Source organism: Mesocricetus auratus, unplaced genomic scaffold, assembly GCF_017639785.1.
Source record: "Mesocricetus auratus isolate SY011 unplaced genomic scaffold, BCM_Maur_2.0 Super-Scaffold_100011, whole genome shotgun sequence".
Lineage (NCBI taxonomy): Eukaryota > Metazoa > Chordata > Mammalia > Rodentia > Cricetidae > Mesocricetus > Mesocricetus auratus.
The window spans coordinates 34,766,316-34,793,778 of NW_024429195.1; the positions used below are offsets into that span (position 1 = coordinate 34,766,316).

General features: G+C 43.7%; 1 protein-coding gene across 4 annotated transcripts in view; it reads right to left on the reverse strand.

Annotated features, from left to right (window-relative positions):
• Positions 1–27,463, reverse strand: part of Pld1 (phospholipase D1) — a 189,307-nt gene that overhangs the window by 76,863 nt on the left and 84,981 nt on the right. For all 4 annotated transcript variants that reach the window (XM_040754598.1, XM_040754597.1, XM_040754599.1 and 1 more), the window contains 6 exons: positions 22,726–22,784; positions 21,343–21,435; positions 17,371–17,523; positions 15,026–15,175; positions 13,970–14,053; positions 6,501–6,582 (listed from right to left, as the gene is read on the reverse strand). In XM_040754598.1, coding sequence (XP_040610532.1) covers positions 6,501–6,582; positions 13,970–14,053; positions 15,026–15,175; positions 17,371–17,523; positions 21,343–21,435; positions 22,726–22,784 — 621 coding nt within the window. The remainder of the gene's footprint in view (positions 1–6,500; positions 6,583–13,969; positions 14,054–15,025; positions 15,176–17,370; positions 17,524–21,342; positions 21,436–22,725; positions 22,785–27,463) is intronic.

Here is a 27,463-nt window from a genome sequence, read left to right on the forward strand (position 1 = left end):
GCAAGAAGGGAACAAGTTGATTTTTGATGACCTGGCCAGTCAGTGCTCTGTAATAAAACACTAATTGAGGCCTCGAAAGGAAAAATAGATTATTTTTCCCTTTTATCATTCAGCTGTATTTTTCTATTTAAATATTTTAAAATTTATCACTGAACTATGGTCAGTGCTAAAAAGAAGTCACTTGAGGGGAAAAGTTTAATTCAAAATTTACAACCCAAATTCAACCTAAGTATTTTATGCATATGCCTGATATCATTCCTTGTGGTTCATTTATTTCAAATGCGTGCAAGTCTGCTTTTGTTCTTAGAGAGTGTTTCTCTAATTCTCCTGTGTATGTGGGTGATTGTGGTGATGTGTGGCACACAAGCATTCCCATGCACAGAGCCTCATGAATGTGTCATGTGTGGCACACATGAATTCCCATGCACGGGAGGAAGCATGGAGTGGTGATGTTGCTGCACATATGCATTACCAAGCACAGGACCCCATGAGTGTGTTGACGTGTGGCACACATGAATTCCCACTTGAGTGTGGTGATGTTGCAGCACATGTGCATTATCATGCACAGGACCCCACGAGCGTGGTGATATGTGGTACACATGAATTCTCGTGCACAGGAGTCCACGAGTGTGGTCAGGAATCCACGAGTGTGATTATGTGTGGTACACATGAATTCTCGTGCACAGGAGTCCATGAGTGTGGTCATGTGTGGCACACATGCATTCGTCAGCGTGTGAACAATAGGGAAGAGCATGTGTCCCCTCTATCACTCTCTGTCTAATCCCTTCAAGACAGGTCTCTCTCTGAGACAGGAGCTCACTGTTCACTAGGCTGGCAGGTCAGTAAACCCCAGTGACCCTCCTGTCCCTGCCCCCACAGCACTGGGGTGACAGGTCCACACTAAACCCTGCCCAGCTTGTTTCCTGTGGACATGGTTCTGAACTCAGGTCCTTATGGTTTTGCAACAAATATCCTTAACCACTGTGCCATCTCTCCAGGCCTCCAAATTCTGGCTCTTGAGCTTAAAACATTATTATTCACCAAGCACAGTGTTTGCAGATTAGGTACTTGGTCTAAATCCTGCAGTTTCCCACTTACCCAAATAACTGATGGACGTTTGAGATAAAGACACTAACTCTAATGGATTACAGTAATACCTTCCAAATATTACAGCTGGTATTTTATTCTATACTGTGTCTTTTCTCACTTGAATAAGGTGAATATAAAGAAAATAGCATATACATTTTGTCCCCCTTTATCTTAAATACCAATGACTAACAAGGAAGCAATTATACAAATGTTATTTTTAATGGGGCTTGTCTTATATACTTATGCTTATACCTGTAATAAGCAGTTAATGTCTGGCAGATTCCCAAGATAATAAAGCAGTAATTTCCCTTTTGTGTACCATATCACAGCTCAGGCATAAACTCCATAGATGGCAAAGTGTGCACCATATCACACAGCCATAAACTCCATAAATGGCCAAGTGCGCACCATATCACAATGCAGCCATAAACTCTATAAATGGTAAAGGAAAATAGTTCCTTTGCCATAAAGCCGTTTGCTCTGTTGTAACAGTGCAGGCTTATGAAACCATGGAAGCTATCTCAGTAAGCCAAATCTACAGAAGACAAGGCTGTTTGCAGTTTTAGAAGTAATACTTTGAAGTGGCCTTCCTACATGCAAACAGTGGTTGTGAAGAGATAATGAATCAGTAAAACAATGCCATTCTTAAAAGCTTAAACGAAAGCAAATAAATGAGAGTCCTCCACACCAAACATTTCAAACAGGAAGACAATTCAATAAGACAACCAGCTGGAGGTGTAGCTCAGCAGGAAGCCTGCTTGCCTGGCGTTCAGTCCCCAACACAGCATAAACCAGGCTTGGTGGTGCCTGAGACCAGAGGGTTAGAAGTTCAAGGTCATCCTTGACTGTATAGTGAGTTCAATGTCAGCCTGGATATAAAAGTCTGTGTGGAATATCAGCAAAAAGTGGGAAGATCTATGTTCCAAGATTGGTAGAATTTATTTTGTGAAAATGGTTGTGCCCCCTAAGGCCACCTACAGGGTCAATACTATCACTACAAAAATTCCAATGGCATTCTTCATAGAAAAAATGAAAAATCCTAAAATTTATACAATTCACAGGAGCTTAAAAGATCTCAATAACTAAGCAATGCTGAGCAAAAGTCAATGCTGGATGTATCACTGTGATGCCTGATTTCAAGTTACACTACAGAACAAGATTAACAAAAACAGCATGGCATTGGCACAAAAACCAACACGTAGCTCACTGGAATAGACGGGAGGGCCAAGAATTAAAGTCACACAGTACAGCCACCTGCTTTCTGGCAAAAAGTTTAAAAAAAAAAGATTGGCAAAAAGGCATCCTCTTTATCAAATTGTCTTGGTAGAATTGGGTTTCAAAATGTACAAGAATGAAACTAGATCCTGATGTCTTATCCCATACAAAAGTCAACTTCAGGCCAGGCACAGTGGGGCATGACTTTCATCCCAACACCCGGGAGGCCAGCCTGGTCCATATAACAAGTTCCCAGCCAGCCTGGACTACATAGTAAGACCCTTTAGGAAAGAAGAAGAAGGGCACTATTGGTAAGTAAGAAGACTCTCTAGAGGGACCTTTATGAGATAACACATTTCTTATCTTTGCTGAACTGAAGCAAAGAAAGTTCTAGAGTGTGCTGAAACTGCAGACACACATTCAGTCCTCTTTCCTAAGTAGCTTGTCATTAGATACAGAGGCACAACATGACAAACACAGGAATTTTAGGGGCTTTGATACACAAAATACACATGAAGACAATTGAAAAAAACACAGTGGAAATCAACAAGATCCCATTTCATAGCCAGCTTCTTCTGAGTATTCAAAGTAGCATGGTCCAAGTATTTGCAAAGTAAAGCCAAGTTTGTCCGCTGGCTGCCTGTCATTATCCTATACAACCCCACCCCAGAGAAACAATCCATTGTTTGCCAAGAACTTCTCTTGGGGTGCAATATGGTAGGTAATGGGAAACAAATGGTGAAAGCTAAAATCCATGTGGGATGATGTTCAGCTGTAATTCCAGCGATTGAGAAGAGTGGTCAGAAGGATCAGGAGTTAGATGTCAGCCTGGGCTATCTGAGATCCCATCTCAAAAAACTGAGGGCAGAATGTAAGCCTGTGAGATACTCAATGGATAAAGGCACTTGCCTCCAAGCTGGACTACCTGAATTTGAATTCCACAACTCCCTCAAGTTGTCCTCTGACTTCCACACATGTGTACACACACAAATTTCAAATATAATTTAAGGAAAAAAATTAAAGTAGTAATCATATCCTCACTATTTAAAGATAAGGAACACTAGGTTACCACAGCATAAAAACCTATGTATTTTTAACCAGTTTTGTTTAAAATATGGTCCTGGTGGTTAAAGATACCCTCTGCCTTCTCCTGTAAGCCATTGCAGCCTCCTACTTAGAATCCTACTGGTTTTCTGGGTAGAGGGTTATCACTCTGTCTCCCCTCTCTAGTGTGGACATCTTTCCCTTTGATGGTAACTATCACTCCATCAGTCTTGGGTCTTGTGGTCCAAAAGGAAAAAAGAATCAACTTGATGACAAATTCAATTTGAAAAGTAAAACCCTTTGACTGTTACCATCTTACCACTCTGGAAAATTCCTCTGGAGTCAAAGGATGCCCAAATAATAAACAACCTGCCCGTCAAGACTGGCTGACACTAAATATGACATCACATATCAGGAGGCCCAGGAAAGATGAGATTATCAACTTAGTTGTTACCAGAAAAACAAAACACAGTATTGTAAGAGATATTGACCTACACATCAGCTGTGAAGCTAGCAAATTTGTAGATGCTTCTTAAAATATTTTTAAAAACTATCTGTATAATAGAAATGTTTCATCTTCATCAACCTTACGTACCTCTGGCACATACTAATACAAGAATAAACACTATGTCATACCCCATTCTTTTCTAATCTAGCGTGTGACTTCCAGAAGCTAAATCATGTATGAGAAGCAACGTTCATGTGCATATGACATATCAGATTGGAATGGTCCAGATGTTAAAACTTTGATGGGCAAAGTGTAAATTCAGTGCCCTGAGATGGAGAACACGCCGCTAAACGTGCGATGCAGCCATTAGTCCTTCATGGCATCGCTGTTCTTCAGGACATTAAAACACATCGTTACCCACAAGTTAAAGATTACAAGCTACGGAAAGCATCTGACCTGGAAACCGCAACACTACCATCAAGCTGTGACACTCATCCACTGTGGTATTCACCAGAGACCTCAGCAGGGTGTGTGGGCCAAAAGCTATGAGAAGCTACACCAGTGACATAGAAGGCCAAAGACCTTGGGGACAACAAAGAAGGGGAGGGCCAGGCTTGCATGGCTTCCTCCAGAGCCGTGATCAACATTCACTACCTTTTGCGGGTTATGTAGATGTCTACAGACCCCTCATACTCTGGGTATCTCAATTGGACCTCTCTAGGGTTGGGGACGCAGTTCACAGATAGAACATTTAGCTAACAGGGAGGGGGAAACAGAGAGAAGAAGACAGTCAATGGAAGACAGGGAGGAGGAGAGGGAGGGAGAGAGGGAAGCAGGAAGGGAGGGGGACAGAGGGACAGAAGGTAAAAAGGAGGGAAGACTTCAGCTTTCTGAATCTATGGTTCCCTCTACTCTCTCTCATTATCACATTCCAATCCTACTTTATTGGCCCCACCCTCCTCCCTTAAACATCTCTTAAGGAGAATTAGGAGAGGTGTTGCTCCATAGAAGAAAACACGGGATGTGGGTGGGGTGTTGGTAAGGCTAGGTCTGAGCCTAGGACATGTGTCTTCATAAGAGCTAGCTGGCATGGGCTGGAAAGACGTCTGTTATAGCCTCCCTGGTGACCTGCATCCTACATAGCTCATTGCAGATACACTGAGCTATTTAAGGACTGTGTGAGTTGAACTTCTCAGGCTCAGAGTTGTCCATTTTATGAATGGAATGGATTACACTATCCATCAGAGCCATGCTGGATGGATGGAAGAAAATGTCATCTTCCCTTAGGGTGATCAATGAGGTCTGTGTGCTGATGGAATTCTCTGGAAGGTATGAGGAAAGCCAACGGAAGGAGGAATGAAAAGTGGGTGACAGAGAGCTAGTGAGACAGCGGGAGAGGAGGAGGAAGGTGTGGAGACCGTTAGGAGTAGAAATGCTGCTCCCAGGAACTCAACCCAAACATCTGCCAGAGCACTTCTTCAGAGGAGAAAAAAAAAAAGATTCAAGCCAGAGTACAAGGGTTAGCGTTCCCTAATTAGAAGATCAATAATAAATCCAGATTTACTCTAATTTAGTCACATAAACAGAGCTCATTAACAACATCAGTGAGCTACACTGCTTCAACTGTTTGCTTTTTTATAATGAAAAGAGCATAATCAGTGTTCACCCAGAATCTACAGGCTGGCTTCACTGTAAACTGTGCTCAGATTAGAACAAACCCCATCGTCCTTAACGTCTTCCCAGCTATGGTGTGTGGGTGTGGGTGTGACTTGTGGTGTGTGTATGTGGGGAAGTATGAGGGGTGGGGGGGATTGTTTGGTGCATCTGCCAACATGCACATGTATGGAGGCCTGGAAAGACATCAATGTCCCGTTTCTATCATTCTCTATCTTATTCCTCTGAAACAGGATCTCTCATTGAATCCAGAGCCAGGCTGGCAGCCAACAGAAGCCAACAGTGCTCCTGTATCCATCTCACACAGTTATGGGGTTATAAGTGCACATGACCATACCTGACTTCATAATGCAGGCACTGAAGATTCGAACTCAGGTCCACACTGGGCAGCAAAAGCTCTTAGCTACTGAGCCACCCCCATCCCATACTCTTTTCCCTGAAACAAACTGGGAAACAGGAAGTCCCCTCCCCATGTGTGTGCATATGTGGTATGTGTGTGTGTGTGTGTGTGTGTGTGTGTGTGTGTGTTGGTTTTCAAGCTCTAAAGCAGTGGTTCTCACGTTGTGTGTTGAACAACTCGTTCACAGGGACCACCTAAAACCATTGGAAAACAGATGTTTACACTAGGATTCATAATAGTAGCAAAATTACAGTTGTGAAGTGGCAACAAAAGTAAGTTTATGCTTGGGATCACTACAACATCAGGAACTGACAAAAACTGAACCACTGCTCTAAAATCAAGTTATAGGTATATTTGAAAAAAGCATTCTTTTGAGACAGTTTCAAACGGCCCAGGCTGACCTTGATGCTGCCATACTGCCTAGGCTGGCCTTAAACTCCAAATCCTCTTCTGCCTCCTAGGTGTCGTCATTAAGGGTATGTGTCACCACAATTAGTTTCCTATGCTCCTTGGGATAAAACCCAGCCAGCACCTCATACAGGCTAATCAGGTACTCCAACCATGACCCAGCCTTGTGCTTACACATGAAAGGTTTTAAAACGTTTGTGTGTGCCCCATGGAAATACTCACTGCTTTCCGTTTGAGGATGCAGTCCAGCCTCCAGCGGTTGCCTTCCACTACTGGGCGTTTCAGGAAGATTTCCGGACTTAACCTGAAATCACAAAACCAAAAAGAAACAAAAGATGAAGGTCTCTGTGTCACAGAGATCAGCCTTAGCCATGTGCCACCAAGTCTACTGTGGCAGGTCTCTGCCCCAAGGCTGCGAGCAACTTCGTAGAGGAAATTGTGTCCAATCAAAATAATTCAAGACCCACACCCCTAATCTCAACGTTTGGGAGGTGGAGGCAGTAGGGTCACAAGTTCAAAGCTACTCTCAATTACATAGAGTTTGAGGACTCTGGGCTACATGAGCCCCTGTGCCAAACTGGGATACATGAGATCCTATCTCAAACACATGGAGAGAGAGAGAGAGAGAGAGAGAGAGAGAGAGAGAGAGAGAGAGAGAGAGAGAGAGAGAGAGAGAGAGAGAGAGAAAGGAGAGAGAGAGAGAGAGAGAGGAGAGAGGAGAGAGAGAGAGGAGAGAGGAGAGAGAGACAGAGAGAGATTAGTGACTATCCACCCAGTTTCTCTACCATTTCCTTCTTTGCTGTTATGGCCACCTTCCACTATTGAATTTACATATTCTATGTTTGTGGAGCTACAGCTGACTTGATTCTGGACCATAAGATATTTGACAAGGTAAATGGAGTTAATGAGAAAGTTTACCCCTTGACGGACACACACACTCACATACACACACACCACATCAGAAAAAAGATGACCACATTTGCAGCTGTAAGATGGGTGCTGTGTAAGCAAAATGCTTGGAGAGGTTTAGACATAGCTAAATACTAAGGGGATAACCAGAACCCTGAAATTTCTAGTCTATTTCCCCAACCTCAGGATTGCTCAACTTTGGGTATCTCATTAAATCAGAAAAAAAACCTCTTAAAATGGGCATTCAGCTACAGCTAGTTGAATACCCTCTGAAATATTTGTATACACAGTGACTTCCAGTTATAAAGGCAGTGTCCGTGGGAACCTGGGGCTCTCTGATCAGGGACACCAAAATTATTAAATTCTGTGAAGGCGAAAGTTAGTTCTGGGCTCTTTTCCCTTAGTAAGTCCAGCTTCAGGTAGTTAAGAATACCCCCAGAGTCACACTTGCCCCAACCCTTTTCCTGGGGACTAAAGGCAAGCCCAATCTCTATCCAATGTATCCAATGTAACTCCTCTGCAATGAGGTTTGCTCAAAATTGGAGCCTGTTGGAGCAGGAGAAGTAGAGAATTAATTCCATGGCGTTCTGTACTGGACCATGGGCCTCCAAGAGGTCTTCTACTTGAGGGGAAGCAACAGGGTGCAGACAAACGAGATAAGGATTAGAGGAAGGCATACACACACACACACACACACACACACACACACACACACACACACGTAGATGTGCTGTTGCATCCATTAAAAATACGAACAGCTTCAGTGGGCAGAAAGAGCCATACCTGCTATGGAAGTGTTCCCTGGACAGACAGACTGCAGCACCATGAGCTCACAGTTGCTCTGGTCATCTGCACAATATCAAGCCTGTCAAAGCTCCATAGGGGTGGGGATTAAAAGCTTGCCCCAGCTGTGGGCAGCTTCTGGCTGTGAGGACAGCCCTTTTTCTTTAGGGGCATGGTCCCTGTATAGTTGGCCAAGCTCCGGTGGGTAACCCACATCCACACGCAGAAAGACACTAATTAGACTCGGTGGGTTAAAAATGGAGGACATGAAGTTTGGAGGGGGATATGATGGAGGGGGTTGAGATGCAATGGAGGGGTTATAGTAATTACATTGTGCTTGTGTATAAAGTTCTCAAGAATGTACACCTTTAATCCCAGCACTCAGGAGGCAGAGGCAGGTGGATCTCTGTGAGTTCAAGGGTAACCTGTTCTACAGAGTGAATTTCTGAACAGGCTCCAAGTCTACAAGAGAAATCCTGTCTCAACAAACAAAATTCTCAAGAAGAAATATATATAATAGAAAATAAAACTTTCAAATTCTTTAAAAAGTAAAAACACTTTCTGCCTTAAAATTAAAAGAAAATTATCTTTAACATTTGGAAAACAATGTAATTCACATTAGCTGAAAAAAGGAAGAAAAATTAAAACCAGAACAAAACATGCAGAGAAAATAAACAAAATTCAATATCCATTCACATTAAAAAAAACTCTAGCAATGCAATAAGGTAAGAGAACAAAACATAAATCAAACTAATTTGAAAGGCAGAGGTTAAATAATTTTCATGCATGGATGTCATGAATCCCCCCAAAAAAATCTAGAAAAAGGTTACAAGCACTAAGTGAATTTAACACTGTTACAAGATATAAAGTCAATGTACAAAAAGCTACCTTTTGCACTAACATGAAAAAACTTAAGTGCAGGCTGCAGAAATGCCTCAGAAGTTAAAGGCACTGGCAGCTTTTCCAGAGGGCCAGGGTTCAATTACCAGCAGCCACATGGCAGTTCATATCTGCCTGTAACTCCAGTTCTAGGGGATCTGACACTCTCACATGGACACACATGCAGGCAAAAAAAACCAATGAACATAAAATAAAAATAAATACTTAAAAAAAACTTGAAGTGCTTACTAAGAAACATATCAACTTGTACATATAGGACCCCTACAGAGGTTGGTGAGATGGTTCAGTGAGTAAGAGTTCTAAGCCTGACAACCTGAGTTCAATCCCAAGGACCTGTGTAGAACCAATTCCTACAAGTTGTCCCCTGTCCTCCACATGGGTGCTGTGGTACATGAACACAAGTGCACACACATGTATACACATGCATAACATATAATTTTATAAAGATCTCTAGGCAGATCAGTACAAAAAAATTTAAATAAACTATGCAATACTTGTTATTTGGAAGGCTCAGTGAAGAGCAGAAAAAGGATTTGCAGCACATGTAATCAGTTTATTGGTTATTTAGTCTGAAGAAAAATCTCAGACTGGATTAGCACAGAGAACCCTAGTTGCAGCTTGACAAGAAAGAACAGGATTGTCTGGAGAGGCCAGGGCGGCAACCCAGAGCCCACAGGCAGAGACGATTCCAGTCAGAGCAGAACTGATCCCAAGAGGGTGACAACAGCAATGTTTCAGGGTCACATGTCACAGCTGGGTGAGTCAAAACCCCCATTTCCAGCAAGTGTACTAATAAGGGAAGCTGTGAGGAATTAACAAACAGTTAGGCGACCGTGGAGAGGGGAGAGCTCAGGAAAGTAGTGACATGAAGCTGTCTATGGTCTCCTGGCTCATTCACAAGCTGTCCCTGTGGAGATTTAACCACAGCAAAATTCATCTAAGGAGTTTGAGGAATTAGCTGATAGATTGTGGCCATGCCACAGATTGACCACCAGGTGGCAGACATTATAGGGCAGACAACAGCGGAGCAAAGGCTTTGGGACTAAAACTGGCATTAAAACTCCACCCCTAGAGGATGGAGAGGTAGAGGGGCAGTTGAGGGGTCTTGTCATTCTTGCAGAGGACCCAGGTTCAGTTCCCAGCACTCACATGAAAGCTCACAGCCACCCATAACTCCACCCCAGGAAACTGGACACCCTCTTCCGCCTTCTGCCAGCATACAGTACATACACACACGCCAGCAAACACACACACAAAAATGAAGCAAATAAATCTAAAAGGAATTGTTAAGCACCCCAAATATTGCTTGGGGCTTTCTGCTTAATCCAAATGAGGCCATGGCCTGCTGAGGAAAACACTCTCCAAAAAAAAAAAAAAAAAAGCCAGTGGTATTTATTTCATAAAAGTTGGTTTTTGTTGTTGTTGCTATTGTGTGTCCAATACTTTTTTTAAATTTCATTCTAGACAATACAACTTTCTATTGGTTTTGTCATATGCCTTTAATCCTAGCATGCTGGAGGCAGAGACAGGAGAATCTCTCAGTTTTGAGGCCAGCCTGCTCTACAGAGCAAGTTCCAGGACAGCTAAGGCTGTTACACAGAGAAACTGTGTCTCAAAAAGACAAGCAAACAACAACAAAAGAAAATTGTAAAATTGTCCACAGATTTAAGGAAGTCTTAAGTCTTACATCATGTTAAATTTTCTAGAATATAATTTTTAAAAATAGTGGACAAAACAGCAACAAAAAAAACCCAGCTTGAATGAGATTATCACCATTTACATGTGTTTAAAAAACCATAAAACCGCCGGGCGGTGGTGGCGCACGCCTTTAATCCCAGCACTCGGGAGGCAGAGGCAGGCAGATCTCTGTGAGTTCAAGGCTGGGCTGGACCGATAGCCTCCAAAACAATACAGAGAAACCCTGTCTCGAAAAACCAAAAAAAAAAAAAGCCATAAAACCATATCTATTTATTTACTTGTATATTGGGGGGGGCGTGCACTGCACCTTTGGAACCCAGAGGACAATTCATAAGAGTCAGTTTTCCCCTTGAACCATGCAGTTCTAGGACTGGGTCTCGGGTCATCATGCATGGTGGTGGCAAGCACCTTTACCTACTGAGCCATCTCACTGGGCTGGTCATCTAGTTTAACCCCTTATCAGACTTAAAAATGCAACTGTATCTAAGGATGAATGGGAAGAGGACAAACCTCAGAGAAACAGAAGACACCCAGAATCAGAAAATTATAAAACTGAAATACAATCGCCACAAAAGTGGAAAAAAACCAAAAATACCAACTTCGCTTCCTAAGGGAAGATTGTGAAGGTAGCTAAATAGAAATTATTAAGCGCGGAGGCTGGAGAGGTGGCTCAGTGGGTACCGGGTCTGCCACCAAGCCTGACAACCCCGGTTTGAGGCCTGGGACCCGTATGGTGAAAAGAGAGGACTGACTCCTTCCTGCGTGTTGTCCTCTGACATCCACATGTGATGGCTGTGGCACATGTACATACACAAGCCTACATATGCATACAAAACAAGTAATAAATGTCAAGTTAGAGAAAAGGAATTATCCAATACAACAAGCAAGAGTGAAAACATTTAAAAATAAGAGGCTAGCCTTGGAGACTGTGAGATGACATGAAGGAGGGCCCGAGAACTGGAAGTTTTGGAAGAGGACTTTTTATATCGGAAGAAACAGTGGGAAGACCTCCCCAAATTTGACTAGACATATAAGACAATCAATTCAAGAACCTTGCCGGGCGGTGGTGGCGTACAGCTTTAATCCCAGCACTCGGGAGGCAGAGGCAGGCGGATCTCTGTGAGTTCATGGCCGGGCTGAACCGACAGCCTCCAAAACAATACAGAGAAACCCTGTCTCATAAAAAACCAAAAAAAAAAAAAAAAAAAATTCAAGAGCCTTGGAGAACCAAACAAGATAAACCCCAAATCATATAACCAAACTGCTGAAACCAAAAAGTAGGAAATTTTTGAAAGCACTAAAGAGAAAAATAGTATATTGCTGAAAAGCTCTCCTCAGAAGTACTGGAGACCAGAATGAAAAGCACTGTTTAACCAGACTGCAAAAAGATTCTGACGATGAAGACACCCTAGAGATCCAGAAGGAATTCCCTTAGAGCTACAGAGGAAAAGAGGCAGTGGGGGAGGGGGAGCAAAGGGGGGGATAGGAAAGGAGGGCTGGCTCTAAAAAGTAAAGAAGAGCCCCAAAAGTACATGAGAATATGCTCATTGTTTAGCGGAATCTTCGGTTAATAAATAAAGCCACAAAGGGCGGCTGCGTGTTCTCTGGAATAATGGCCACCGTGGAGGCTTCGTTTCAAATGTGTGCTGTGGTAAGATGCGGGCCCAGGGCTGCTGCAGGAACAAAGGGCACCTAATTCACTCTCCTTTAGGCTCCCGCTCCTTAGACGTTTAAATGAGTCTGAATTTTACTGTCCAGAACCTTCAAAAGAGGTGTTACTTTCTTGCGTGAAAATACAGTGTCAGTTGAAAAACTCCTTTCCCTCATTCACATCCTTGCTGAAGTTTTAGAGATAATTGTATGAATGTAGTGGGATATTGAGCTTTGGACTTATTTTCATGAGTGCTGAGGAAGCAAGTATTTAATATTTGGCAGTGACAACATTCTATCTGGTTGTCAGAATGGGGATCCTTCCATTGGCAGCTGATTGGGGGAGGCCACAGGTACCACAGGACAGTCCTAACGACAAAGAATCATCTCTCTCAAAATGTCACTAGCACCACATAGGGAAAGAGAACTCAGAGCTACAGGTTCCCATATAAGTGAAGTGAAGTAGAAAATGATTTCACATTTCTTTTAACCTAGGATTAAACAAATAAATCAAGGAGCTATTTTCAAGTTCATGTATGAGTAATATCTGAAAGAAGTAAGAAAGAGACAAAAGCAAAATTTCAGTGCTTTAATCTCAGCACTCAGGATGCTGAGGCAGGAGGACTGCTGTGAGTTAAAGCTAGCCTGGGCCATACAGTGAATTCCAGTCTAACCAGACAGCAAACCAAGACTGTATCTCTCAGGGGTGGGAGGTAAGAATGAATTTAGAAATTCATTTCAGTTCCTTTGAGGGGAACATATTCCAGCCATTTTCGTCTCCATCTCAGCCAGTGTTGTTATCTGTGATGGGCTTCAATGTTCTAAGACAATGGATAACCACAAATACAATGCCAATACCAGCTCCACAGGTTACACTCCCCAAGAACTAATGAGCTTTAGATATGAGATTCAACATGAGCATCATTACTGCCATGGTGATTTTCACAACAGGCAAAACAGTTAAAATCCAACGCAAGACCAGGAGAGTTGCCCAGACCCAGTCCTTTTCAATAGCAAAAGCAACTATTTCAGTGTCAAAGGGAAAGTTCAGGAGCTGTTCCCTGGATGGAGTGGAGGACATAGTAGGAGACGGAAAGATGGAGAGAGAGGATGGGCTTCCCCATCTCCATGGCCACACTTGCACAGTTGTGTATCTACACAAACATTTGCATCCAAAACCGCTCAAGTTAAATACTTTAAGGAGACTTTTGCAATAGTTAGCATTGGCTGTCCACTTATCAGAATCTAAATCACCTTGGAAACAAAGCTCTGGCCAGGTCCGTGAGGGAGTTTTTACATTGAGGTAACTGAAATGGGAAGAATCGTCTTAAATGTGGAAGAGCATCATCTAAGGGTTGGCATCTCAGATTAAATAAAAAGGAGACTGTGCATAGAACACAGGGGTTCATCTCCCTCTGCTTCATAGCCATGCATACCAAGTAACAGCCATCATATGCCTGCCACCAGGCCTCCCCACCACAGCATGATGGACTGTACCCTGGACTGTACCCTCAAACTGTGAGCCAAGACAAGCCCTTCCTCCTTCATGTTGTTTCTGTCACTGCAATTAGAAACTTGACCAATATAACATTTGAAGGACAATTTTGGAAAAGTTGTCTGCTGCAGTCTACTATTTTGTTGGTTGAGGCTTGGCCAAGCCCTCATAGCTACTGGTTTCCATTGTGTGGAATTCTCCAATAACACACATCTGAACATGCTTCCAGACTGCATTCTCCTGGACAAATACTAACCACCAGTCGGTGATGAAAATCTCTTCTGTCGCCTCTTCCATTGCATCTGCAATATCTTCAAAGTAACCTTTGGCGTTCACATACCTGGAAGACAAAGGGTTTGTTCCTTGGTTTCTTTTGATGTTTTTTTATTTTTATAAAACAAGACAAAAAGAAAAGTAAACATACCTTAGGCTAAGGCAAAGAATAGAGGGCTCTGCCTGTCTGATCTAGATTACCACCATTTTCCTTGGAGTAACTGGAAACAAGATTGCAAACATGGTCTTGCCAAGGTCTATTACCTGGAAAGGCAGTTTGGAGACAGACCCAAGCAATCTTGGAGGACAGCATGTCAATCACTCTCAGAGAGCTGCCTTATCAAATGGGGCTTTCATCTGAGCTTAAAAATAGACCAGCTCAAATCCATGGGTGGAAAACATAAATGATGTAGCTAAACTCCCATTGTACCTTACATGAGGTGACATTTTGCTTTTCTTTTTAGGACTGGGTCTCAGGTAGCTTACAGGGGCCTCTGACTCATGATCCGCTGCTTCCACTTTCCAGCTGCTGAGATTACAAACCCATGCCACCATGTCTGGATTTGGGGGGGGCAGGGGTAGTAGGGATCCAACCAGGCTAAGTTAAGTACTGTCTAACTGCGCTATGTACCCAGCCCTGAAGTTGATTTTAAAAATCAGATTTCTATCTAGGCATAGTGGTGCAGGCTTACAATCATAGCATGAGAGATGACGCAGGAGGATCAGGACTTCAAGGTCATCTTTGCCTACATTGCAAGTTCAAGGTCTACCTGGGTCTCACTAGATCCTATCTCACAAAACAAATCAAACTTCAAAATCTAATGGCAGGGAAGTTTGCCATTGAAGATGCTTAAATTCCAGAACTAAAGACTAAACTGAGATCATGCCTTTAAGTATGATCCTCTGCCCTACAATGGCCTAGGAAAGGAGAGACCTTGGGAGATCACTGAGTAAATTGCTGGTTTAATGTTGAGGCTGATTCAGGTCCATTTAAACCATTATCATATTAGATGGACTCTGGTAAGCAGAAACACCTCACCATTTAGCTAACATGTTCTCGTGGACAGCGGCGTAGGAACCAAAGCGATGGTCTTTGAGGAAGTTGGCGCCATGCTTCTGGATGAACTCTTCTATGGCTCCTCCCCACCAGCGAGCATGGCGGTAGCTGTTACATTTTAAAATCAGTGTCCTTTAAAGGAAAGCAAAAGCAGGTGTTGGGGGTTTACTCTGAGTTCTAGCTCTTAAATCTAAAGATGAAACGTCACAGCGAACATGAATTGACATTTCTAGCTAACGAACATTTGAAAAAGCAAGTTCATCACAACACTCTGATCTTACTTTTCGGGCTCCCCACTCACTCAAGCATGCAGACATACAGGAAGGGGGTTGAAGTAGACCTTGAACAGCACCAGGAGATGAGGAGGGTTGTGGAGAAGGTACAGAGTGAGGTCACACTTGTGTCGGAGTTGCTGGTTCCTCTAACACAGTTCCCTTTGCATCAACTACCCTTAGGGGAGATCTCCTTCTTCTTGGAATCCAGCAAAGCTCTGAAAAGCAGCGTCCCCCACTACTCTAGTCCTAGTGGGCTGGGGCAAGGGCATAAAAGGCAGTCCTTCCCCATGAGAGCAGATCTGAGAACCCAGTGAGGACTCCCTTCCTCCTGCTGAGTATGCAGTGAGGGTGGTGAGCAGCCATCTTGCAGCAAGAAGACTAGTCTGAGGATGAGGCAGATTCCACAGCTAAGGAAAGCCTAGGAAATGTGTCTTAATGATGTAGTTGAGCTTGAGAATTAATCACCCAACATGACTAACTAACTGCAATAAGCCAGTTTGCATTAGGTTTTTCTGTTATTTGAGCAAGATATCTTAACTTGTTACAGAATTAAAAATATTGAGAATAAATTCTGGTGGATTACAGAAGGAAAAAAACAAACCTTTATCCCAAGTGTCAGAATGAATGGCTATTCCCAAGAGTGAAAATAAGTTACTAAGAACTGAAGTTCAAAGGACGAGGCATTAGCACTAGCCGCCCTATGCCATGCTGATAGGGACAGAATAGAGTGAGAAGGCAGAGCTTTGCTTTTGTTTATTTGGTGGTTCCGGGATCAGGGAATACAGCAGTTCTCATGGAAAACAAGGAAAGGGCCATATGCACAGATCCTATAATTCATTATTCATAAAGATCAAAAGTATCCAAACAGCTCCTCTCAGTACTTCACAGATGGGTGCTGGCCTTCGAAAGCCACTGGCCAACAGAAGGGCTGGTGTGGTGTGGAGATAGGGAGAGAAGCATCCCCAACATGTGTAACAATGCAGCCAGGAGGGCTCAGAAATTGCCCCTACCCTTGGGGCCAACCTGTTCTGGGAAGATGTTTGTGTGGGAGAGATGAGTATCCGGCAGAGACCTAGGGGTGGAGGAGGGAAAACTATTCCAAGCATAGAAATAGAACGAGGGCCAGCCAGACGGTTCAGCAGACAAAAGCAGGACAAGCCTGATGACCTAAGTGCCATCCCTGGGACCCATGTAAAGGCAGAAGAAACTTCGCAAAGTTTCCTGTGACTTCCACATGTATGACATTGCACTCGTGTACCCCTAGTCACACATACACCACACACATGCATGTAGTAAAAATAAAGATAGGAGGGCCAGTAAGATAGCTCAGTGGTTAGACACACCCGCCACCAAGCTTGATGAAGGGAGTTCCATCCCCCAGACCCACGTAGTGGAAAGAAAGGACTGACTCACACATACACACAAATAAGTGAATAAATAATAGACAAGCAAGAGGGAGGAGGCAGAAATAAACGGTGAGAAGGGACTGTAAAGAGAACTGCCCACACAGAGCCGAAAGGCTGTGGGAGGGGCGCTTACAAATAAAACACAGAGAGAAACAGCCCTAAGTAAACAGAGAAGCGGGTCTTGTCGGCTAAAACGGAGAAGCCTGGAAGGAGACTGAGGAACCATGGATTTAAACGGATCCACTTGGTGTGGGGAGCAGAGATGAGGAAGCTAATAAAACAGGCAACAATCCTAAGAGCTACCTCTGAGAGAGAAGTAGGAAGCTCCACGCTGTTTCACCCCACATCACCCTACATACATGCACATACACAAGCATCATGCAGGCTCACATGGCTTCCCAAACATGCATTAGGAGGGATACGCATGCCTGTTGCAATGTACACAGAGAAATTATGAATATTCATATGAATGAGAGTGACCACACACACAGGCAAAGGCAAGTTCCATTACTTCTGATAGAAGATGAACTCCAAGCAACAATCATAAACATTTAACTATAATTTACTCCTTTTTCATGGGTTAGATAAAATTTTGGCCTTAAAGAAGCGGGGAGAAATATATGTTTTAAACATTAGAAAGATTTACCTTGAAAGATTATCAATTCGAAGTCCATATTTGGTTTCTGTTTCTTTCCTTCCCACTTTTATTCGGAATTCTTTATCCACAAGGAGGACAAAGGCGATGGCCCCGCTGTCCGGTTTCATGTACAGCAGGAAAGAGTCTTTCACTATCAACCACCTGGAAGGAGACAGCAGGAGGTTTCAAAGCTGAATAACTGAAGTAAGAGAATCAACTATTACTCAAGTCTTAATGCCATGTCTCACCTGGAGGATTTGTACCTTTTAAAGATCACCAGGAAGCAACAGTTAGAGGCACGCCTCGACAGCCCAGTGCCTGCCTAGCACGCACAGGGTAGTGTGGCTGATTCCTACGGGGGAGAGTATTTACTATAAAAACAAGCCTGTCGATTTCCCTACTCTGTGTGTGGACACCAAGCAATTAAAAAGAATGAATTTATTCTCGGAAGAACGTCCCAGGGTTGACAGGAAGCACTGAGGAGCCCCTTACTGAAGAATGCAACAGGGTGGAGTTTGTTCACACAAACTAACGTAAAGGCAACTGAGTCTAGAAAACTTAATAACTACATCCAGTACCCCACACATTCTGCTGGTCGTTGGAAAATATTTCCGGCATAGGGATCATTAATGAATGTTGTTCACCAGAACAGAAGCAGCTCTCAAAACTGCTTCCTTCAATACTCAAAAGCTTCATGATGGAGTAGAGTGACAAAGAGGGTGTGGCGTAAATGCAGCCCAAATAGAAAGCACATAAATCCTTGTTCCCAGAGGAGCTGGTGAGCCCCGTGGAGGTAGAAGCCGGGACCTTCTTCGATAAATGGGGAGGTGCTAGAAGGGAGGAGGGGTGATGGATGCAGGAGGAGCATCTTGGTCCCAGCTGCAAAGAACTGGGTAGGACGCAGGCCACCAGGTGGAGCAGGGTGAAGGTCATCCTGCTGAGTAGAGACAGCAATAATACAGAATGAAGAAACGCTTGGAGCTTGAGGACAAGTTTGTGTACAATGGCAGCAGGACATGAGCTAAGATCACAGTGAGGGGCGGAAAGTTAAAGATCGCATGCCCTTCCCTAAATAAGAAAATAAATGTCAAGGAAATCTAGAATAGTTCTTTACTAAAACTACGAGCCATGGTGTACTCAGTGGGCTTTATGAGCAGAAACAATGTAGACAAATCTACACTGTCTTCTACACAGTCTTGCTGCATTCATTTGGCTCCTCCTGTAGGCTGCCTCTTTCCTGATTGGAACAAGGAGATTGGCAGGTAGCCTACCGTTGTGGACTATTAGTTGAAGATGTGTTAAATTTGATTATGCTGTGGAACATTTGTTTAATAATAGAAAGATGTGCTACATTCTTATATGTTGCATTTGTTTAAATCTGTGAAGCTGTATTACTTTGCCTTTCTAAAATACCTGATTAGTCTAATAAAGAGATGAATGGCCAATGTCAAGACAGGCGAAAGGATAAATAGAGGGAGAAGAGGGAGGAGCAGGAACAGGAGAAAAGGAAAGGAAGAGGACACCAGGGGCCACCTACACAGCAAGCCATAGAATAAGAAGCAAAGAAAAGTATAAATAGAGAAAGGGAAAAAGCCCAGGGGCAAAAGATAGATAGGATAATTTAAGTTAGAAGAGCTGGCTAGAAACAAGACAACCTAAGGTCAGGCATTCATAAGTAAGAATAAGTCTTCTTGTGATTATTTAGGAGTTGGGTGTCAGGTCCCCCAAAGAGTAAGAGAAAAAAAACAGCCAACTACAGCCTACAGTAAAGGATGTACATATGATTCAGTTACTAAAAGGAAAATGATCAAGGTCAGGCCAAACCACAAAGGTCAATGCACCTAGAGGGACAGACAGCACACCAAAATGGAACTGAACCCCAGAAAGAAAGAGAGAAAGAGAGAGGGGGGGGGAGTGAGGGAGGGAGGGAGGGAGGGAGGGAGGAAAGAAGGAAGGAAGGAAGGAAGGAAGGAAGGAAGGAAGGAAGGAAGGAAGGAAGAGGAAGACAGATAAGGTCTCAGCAGTGTGTGGTGGCTGATATCTACAATCTCAACACTTGGGAGGCCAAAGCAGTGGGAGTGTTATAAGTTTCAATCCAATTCCAGTGCTGGAGTTAAAGGCAAGCACCACCGTGACCAGCCAAAAAGTCTAAAAATCGAAAACTAAGCATTGTGAATAAACGTCACCTTTAGAAGTAACTATTCCCTCTAAACACCAGTCAAGCCATACGGAAGATTGCCACACTAACTGTCCTCTGAACACTGTCATCTATTTATGATGTCTGATACCTGAGATTTGTCAGCTGTGACTCAGCACATGCAAATATGGCGGTGAGGCGACAGTCTCTACCCACACATTTACCAAATTAAAAATGACAAAATTCCCTTCCAGGACGAATCACAGTTTTGTTTTGTTTTTTTAATGAAACATGATTTCTTCACAAGTATACATCAGTAGCAAAATCGTCCCCTAACATCTGTGGTCTACTCTCCAGGGGGTAGAGCTCAGAACTGAATCCTTGGGACCTTTGACGGGGCCCCTGGGGCTGAGTCAACCCTGCAATCCCAGATCCCTTGCCACCACAGTGCCTGGGTCCTCCCCACATCACCCATCATTACTTAAATCCACGCCACTTCTGCCACTTACATATGACCTCACTTTCCTCAGAGCCCCGTGAGCCCAAGGGCTTGCTTCTACAGTGGCTCAAAGCTTCAGTAAGAACTCACGCATGGACTTATCTTAAATGTTGCATTCTCCTGCTATGTGCATATATTATTTGTATCCATTGTATGGCATTGGAATCATGTAGAGTGTTTTACTTTGGTAGGTGACAGTACACCTACTGTCATTGTTCAGTGTTGACTGATTCCTTCAATCATTAGTTACTGGCACGTCTGACTCATCCCAACAAGGTGGCATTGACCAGTGATGACTCCACTGACTTCTCCAGTCTGGTCTGCTCACAGGCTGCAGAACTCTGGCAGCCCAGAGTCTCCGGGAAGAAAAAGAAATCACTGGGGTTTAAAGTTTACGTGTAGAAAGCTGTGGCTGGCACACAGCAGATGACTTAGGAAAAAGGGGAGGAGAGGCCAGCAGAGCCACAGGAGGCTGGGAAAACTTCCAGGAGAGGCCACCATTGGAGAAGAGAAGCCCTGGTGTTCGCTAAGTCCTGCAACGTCATCCTCTTCCTGTTTGCATGGGGAACTTGTGTTACCCATGATGCTCTGGAGCCCCCTTCCCTGTTCTTTCTTCCTGCCTCCTCTGCTACTGCTTCCTCACAACATCTAACACGCTCCTTGTACCTCAGCCTCTGCCCAAGGTTCTGTACAGTTGAGAGTAAGGAAAGAGCGCATGTGGGAGTCTCTGGCTTTCCTATACCATTGCTTACATTCTAGGGAGATGCAAGATCACATCTGAGAGCTGGTCATGCTGGTAAACATCTGTAAATGCCCCGCTTGAGAGGTGGAGGAAGGAGTACCGGGTGTTGTGGGATGTTTGTGCACTGTGTGAAGATGCACTGCTGTGACAGTGTAACAAGAAGCTGAACGGTTAGTAGCCAGGCAGGAGGTATAGATGGGACTTCCGGACAGAGAGAGAGAGAACTCTGGGGAGAGGAAAGGTGGAGTTGCCAGACAGACAGAGAGGAGGATGGTTGGGCAGTATGAAGATGAGGCAACGGACCATGTGCCAGAGCACAGATGAAAAAATATGGTTTAATTTAAGTTACAAGAACTAGTTAGGAACAAGCCTAAACTAAGATCAAGCATTCATTAATTAATAATAAGTCTCCGTGTTATTGTTTGTGGCCTGGTGGTCCCCAACAAGAAAGTACTGCTACAACCAGGAGTTCAAGGTTCAAGTAGGCATATAATGACTGAGTCCAGACTAGGCTACAACTCAAAACAAAGCAAGCAAAGCTAGTATATAAACACCTAAATGCTCAGTTTATTCAATCAAATACATAAAACTCTCAGGTCCTACCTTTTTGACCACCGGTAGCAGGCTCTTCCTTGGCCACAGCAATTCAAACCTGGTATCCTGTGTCCCCCGGATCTTTTCATGATCATCCCCTCCCTGAAGGAGACATCACATTAAGCCATCAAGTTCACATTTACAGTTCATACTTGCCTTGCTCAGCCTCGCAGCCGGTTACTATATAAACCATCTCTCATAATACTCCCATCTCCCTCTCCCCCTCCCTCACCCTCCACTTGCTCACTGCTCTCTTTATCAGCCTGGGCTCAACAGCAGAGACTCTTATAGGCGCCGTGGTCAAATGTAGCCCTTGTGGCATTTGAATCTGTCAGAAACGATGTAGGATCTTTGCACCCTGGCTTCTGGATCTTAAGGCTAAATCCTCCCTGAAGCCACTGTGGCTGCAGAGTCTAACACATTTGGCTTCACACACAATTCTATGGATCAAGCCATAGAAAGAAAGTAGACCAAAGTTACTGGCTATGCAGCTGGTGATATTTTTAGCTGGGTATGGTAGCATGAGCCTATCATGTCAGCATTTGGCTGGTAGACAGGAGAATCAGTAGTTCAAGGTCATCCTAAGCTACATAAAAGAGTTGTAGGCGAGCCTGGGCTTTATGAGACCCTGTCTCAAACAACAAAAACAAACAAAAAAAAACCTAATTTGAAAGATGTGCAATAATAACTTAAGAAAAATAATTTTTAAATAACTACTAGCTTTGCACTTAACTAAAATTGAAGTGTAAACTCTGGGGCTGGAGCGGTGGATCACCCAGTAAGAACACCCAGTACTCTTTCGGAGGACCAACACCCACACCATTGGGCTCTGTAAGTCCAGAGATCAGCCTCGTCTGAACTCTGTAGAGGCACCTGTACTTGTATGCACATACCTACACAAACATACATGGATACATAACTAAAACTAATTTAAAAACACTCAAAAGGGTAAACCCTTTGTATGAGCAAGCCCTAATATTGTGAAGGAAAAATAGTCACCGAGTAAATTCCCTACCTATTTATGCAACATGTATTACAAAGTATTCCTTTTAAACCCTCATCTAAAGGAGTTGTAATACCTGGCATAAGTGACTGGGAGAAGGTGTCTTATGCATTTGATCCCTCACCACTGTGAGACTACTGACTGTGTGCACTGAATGTTCCCACTGGTGGGTTAACAAGAGGTGCTGTCGGCACCAGGGAGATTAGAGAGCTGCTGCTACTGTTTCCTGCAGGGGGCGCTGTGCTCCACATGAGCATCTCACTCTATTCCGGCGGGAGAAGCCCCAAGAAGGCCTAGCTGCCCCATCATTGTCACCAGCTATGGCATCAGGCATTCATACCCACCAGCTTCTTCACACTTCTCTGTAAAGACCCAACGCTGAAACTTACAGGCCCTTTGGTCCCAAATCATGAATGAAAGACAGCTGGCTTACATCAAGGAACTCTGTCTAAAAAAAGAAACCACAAAAAACACTTTAGAAAACAAAATAATCAAAAGGAAAGAAAACATTGAGGGGTGGGGAGACGGAGTGGAAGAGGAAAAAGAAGACATTTATGAGGCATGTAAGCTGTGTATTAGGTCCACCATATGGAGTAAGTGCTTTGGTTCGCTTTATAGACTGAATGGGTCAATGACAGCAGCATCACACAAAGAAAGAGCTGAGCATAAGGCAGGGTGTGGCAGTGCACACCTGCAACCCAGTTCTCAGGACAAGGACTGAGATGACCAAGAATTCAAGATTAAAATTATTCCACAGTGAAGTGTGTTCAAGGCCAGTCTGGACTACATGAGACTGTTTCCAAAAAGAAAAAATGGAAGGAATTGCAGCGCCCTGGGAGGGCCTATGAGTCATAACAACCAGTTGACCAATCTACACGGGGCAGGTCATCCAAACTTGGAAGCACACCAATCCAGAGACTGTTGCATACCCCTAGATACTCCCCTTATGCGGCCCTTTAAGATCCCTGCCTCGAGGTTGCTCGGGGTCTTTCTCCAGCCATCCGCCATGGTGGAGGGATGAAGGGCCCAAACTAATGGGTTTAGCTCGTTAAATAACTTCAATAAAAGACTCTGCTTTTGCATCGGAAAAGAAATGATGAAAAGGAATTGCATAATGAACAAAAGTGCTGTGCACACGAGGAGGGGGGTGGACAGAGAGACAGAACACTCTGGAGGCTGCAGAGGGCGAGCGTATTCCCAACAGTTGTTTTTACAGGAGAGGGTTTCATGGCACGATGTATACAAAATAAAGCATGTGTGAAGATAGGATGGCCAGGGTTCTGGAAGATGGACTAATCTTGGGCACGTGGAAGTGGGGGACGGGGAATGGGAAAGAACAGACAGAAGCAGTCGAGCTGTAGGGAAAAGGAAGAAGGAATGATGAAAATTCCTAGGAGGCCAGAGAGCATCAAGTGCTGCAGAGCATTCCCCGCACCAGGAGTCCAAGTGGTCTTCACACACACCAGGCAGGGGCTCTGCCACTCAGCTACATTCCAGGCCTCTGTCCTTTGAGACCGGGTTTCACTAAGTAGTCCAGCTGGACCTGGAGTCACTCAGTGGCCCAGGCCTTGAACTTTCCCCCCTCAAGTTCAGTTCTGGAGAATCTGGGCCTCCTGGTTGAGCCACCGCCGGCAGAATGACCCCTCCGTGAGTTGGGATGGACGATAATGACTCTTACTGATACAGTTTACTGAGGGCTTTTTACATGCTCACACTGGATTAAGCGGCTCTTCACGGGCTCTCTTAAACACCCTTTAGTATTGCTATCTCCCAGCATCAAAAGGAGAGGACACTTAACACAAGCATAGGTAGAACTTTTTTTTACAGCAAAACAACAAATACAGACAAATATTTTGGTCTCTGTGGGCCCTTGACTCCTTGTTACAAATGCACGGCTTTTTTCTGTAATGTGAACATAGACTTGGGGTATACAGTCTATGGGTGTGGCAGTAGCAAGTGAGACTTTGTGAATATAAGATATAAATGTAAAACAAACAAACAAACAAACAAAAAAACCCAAACAGGTTTCAGCTACTGGAGAGGTAAAATCTGGGGACCAGAAATTCGAAGTCATCCTCAGCTATACAGTGAGTTCAAGGCTAGCACGGACTACATGAGGCCCTGTCTCAAGAAAGAAAAAACAGAAGGAGGGAGGGAGGGAAAGAAGGAAGAAGGAAGGAAGGAAGAAAGGAAGGAAGGAAGAAAGTTTCAAAAGCTATTCTTAAGAGAACCCATAAAAACAATCTGTGAACTCAATTTGGCACGAAGATTCTGCCAATCCATGGTTTAGGGAAACTAACCCATTAAAACCATATAGTAAGGGGCGGTAGAACTGATATCAAGTTAGACCAAAGAATGTCATTCAACATTCATCTCTGTTTGCATTCTCAGTCTCTCTCTCTGTCTCTGTCTCTCTCTTTGTGTGAGTGTGTGCATGCGCGCGCGCACGTGTGTGTGTGTGTGTGTGTGTGTGGTGTTTTGTTGTTTTGTTTTGATTTGGAGACAAGTCTTACCTAGGTAGCCCAGAATAATCCCAAACCCCGGGTCCTCCTGCTTCAGTGCTGGAATCGCGTGTGTACCCAGATCAACATTCACCTCTTTCCAATGAGTTCCCTGCGTGTGGATAGTGAGGTGAGGGCACACTGCCAACAAGAGGGAGGCAGTGAGACATGGGAATTTACAACTTGCAGTGCTTAGCGCAGGCCAGGGGTTCGTCTCAAAAGTGTTTGCAGCAAATAGAGCGGAACATGGGATGCTCCCAATGCACAGGTTCCTTTTTGAAGCATCATAAGCCCAGGTGTGCCAGTGATGCTTGGGCCGGGTCAGTAATAGCCAGATAGAAAACAAAGACAAGTTAGAAATGTAGCTCAGGTGGCAGCGGGCTGGCTTCTCTCCCCAGCTCCTCATAAACTGATCAAAGTTCGACACACCTGTAATCCTGGTCCTGGGGAGGCAGAGGCAGAGAAATCAGGAGTTCAATGCTATCTCTTGCCACAAGAAACAGAAACCCTTAACAGAAAAGATATTCACCCAGGACGGGGAAAGCAGACTGGAGATTACATAAGCAACAGACTCCAGTGGGAGAATCATCTAGTCACATGGTAGTCATAAATCACAGAGCAGGGCAGGGCTGGATGGTCAGAGGAATCTGTACCTGGCTTCTAACTGTGATTAACAAAAGGAAACAGCAGTTTTCCTTGAAATGTTTATGTATTTAAAAATATCTAACATCAACTTTGAGAAAAAAAAAAAAGAACTGTCTCCAATCTGTCAGGACTTTCGAGATTCCTGGATGTCTTTTTGAAGAAAGTAAACTTTTCAAATTTAAAAGGACTTAAAGGACTTTTAAAATTCCCTACATGAATATATTTACACATGGCACTTTTGAAAATAAGGATTCTGAAAGCCCAGTTTTTTGGTTTTCATTTCTCATATAAAACATAATGACTCAGCTCTGCACAATTTCTATCTGATTTGTGAAAAAATCAATTGGAAAATCTACTTAGAAATGATAGATTGTAAATATGAGATCCAAAATCTTTTAGAATCCTAAACCATAGCTTTTCAATTTATCTCCACGGAGCAGACAGAAAATCTCCATCCCGGTTTACATCTGAAGAAACCATTACTGGGGGACAGCTAATTTGTGTAACTTAACAGAACTTGTAAATGGAAGAATCAGACATGGAAGTAACGATTCTGAAAGCAAGCCCAGCATGTGGTACACACATCTGTAACTCCAGAAGTCAGGAGGCTAAGGGAAATGTCTGTGCAAGCTACAGCAAGCCCCTGTCTCAAAAACCAACAAGAAAAAAAATCAATAACAAGCAGTAAACAGGGAGTGGCTGGATTTTTTTTCCTCTTTACTCTTTGGGGGCCCACCCCTCAGCTCCCAAATAATTCACACGGAGGCTTATTCTTTCTTATGAATGCCCAGTCTTAGCTTGACTTATTTCTTGCCAACTTTTCTTAAATTATCCTGTCAATTTTTTGCCTCTGGGCTTTTCCCTTTCTCTATTCTATTTACCTTTCTTTACTTCTTACTCCATGGCTGACTGTGTAACTGGATGGTTGACCCCTTACGTCCTCCTCCCCTTTTTTTCCCTCATTCCTTGTTCTTTTTTTCTCCTTCTATTTATTCTCTCTGCCTGGCAGCCATAGTCTCTCTCCTGCCCAGCTATTGGCCATTCAGCTCTTTATTAGACCATCAGGTGTTTTAGACAGGCAAAGAACCACAGCTTCACAGAGTTAAACAAATGCAACATAAAAGAATGCAACACATCTTTGCACCATTAAACAAATACCCCACAGCATAAACAAATGTAACACATCTTCAACTAATATTCTACAACACAGGTGTGGCACTGAATGCCTGTAATTCCAGACCTTGGTCTCAGCCAAATTCATCCTCTGTTACATAGCAAGCATGAGGCGGGCCTGGGCTACATGAGACACTGCCTCAAACAAACAAGCAAAAAACCTAAGGGAACCACATGTCCACTAATACATAGATATTTTCTTTAAAAAATAGTTTTATTTGGTGTGTGTGTATGTGTGTACTCAACTGCCATGTCTCCTGTATGTTGGTCAGATTTCAGCTTTTGGGAACGGGCCCTCTCCTACTGTGTGTAAGTCCTGGAGATAAGGCTCTCCTGTATGTTGGTCAGATTTCAGCTTTTGGGAACGGGCCCTCTCCTACTGTGTGTAAGTCCTGGAGATAAGGCTTGATGGCAAGTGCTTTTACTTACTGAGCCATCTCACTTGCATGGTAATTTAAAATTTAGAATTTTCTTCAGAAAACTGAGACAGGAGGATTACACAAGTTTGAGGCCACCTTGGTGTATATATAGTGAATTCTAGACTAATTAAGACTCCATAATGAGACCCTGTTTCAAAAAGCCCACACAAGGGCTAGCAGGATGGCTCTGTGGGTAAAGGCACTTGCTGCACTGGCCTAAGGACCTGGGTTCAACCTCCGGGTCCCATGATAGAAGAAGAGAGCAGCCACGTGAAAGTTGTCCTCTGAGCTTCATGGGCGTGTGGTGGAACACATATGCCCAAACCTACACACACACACACACACACACACACACACACTCACTCACTCATAAACACATGCACTTAAAT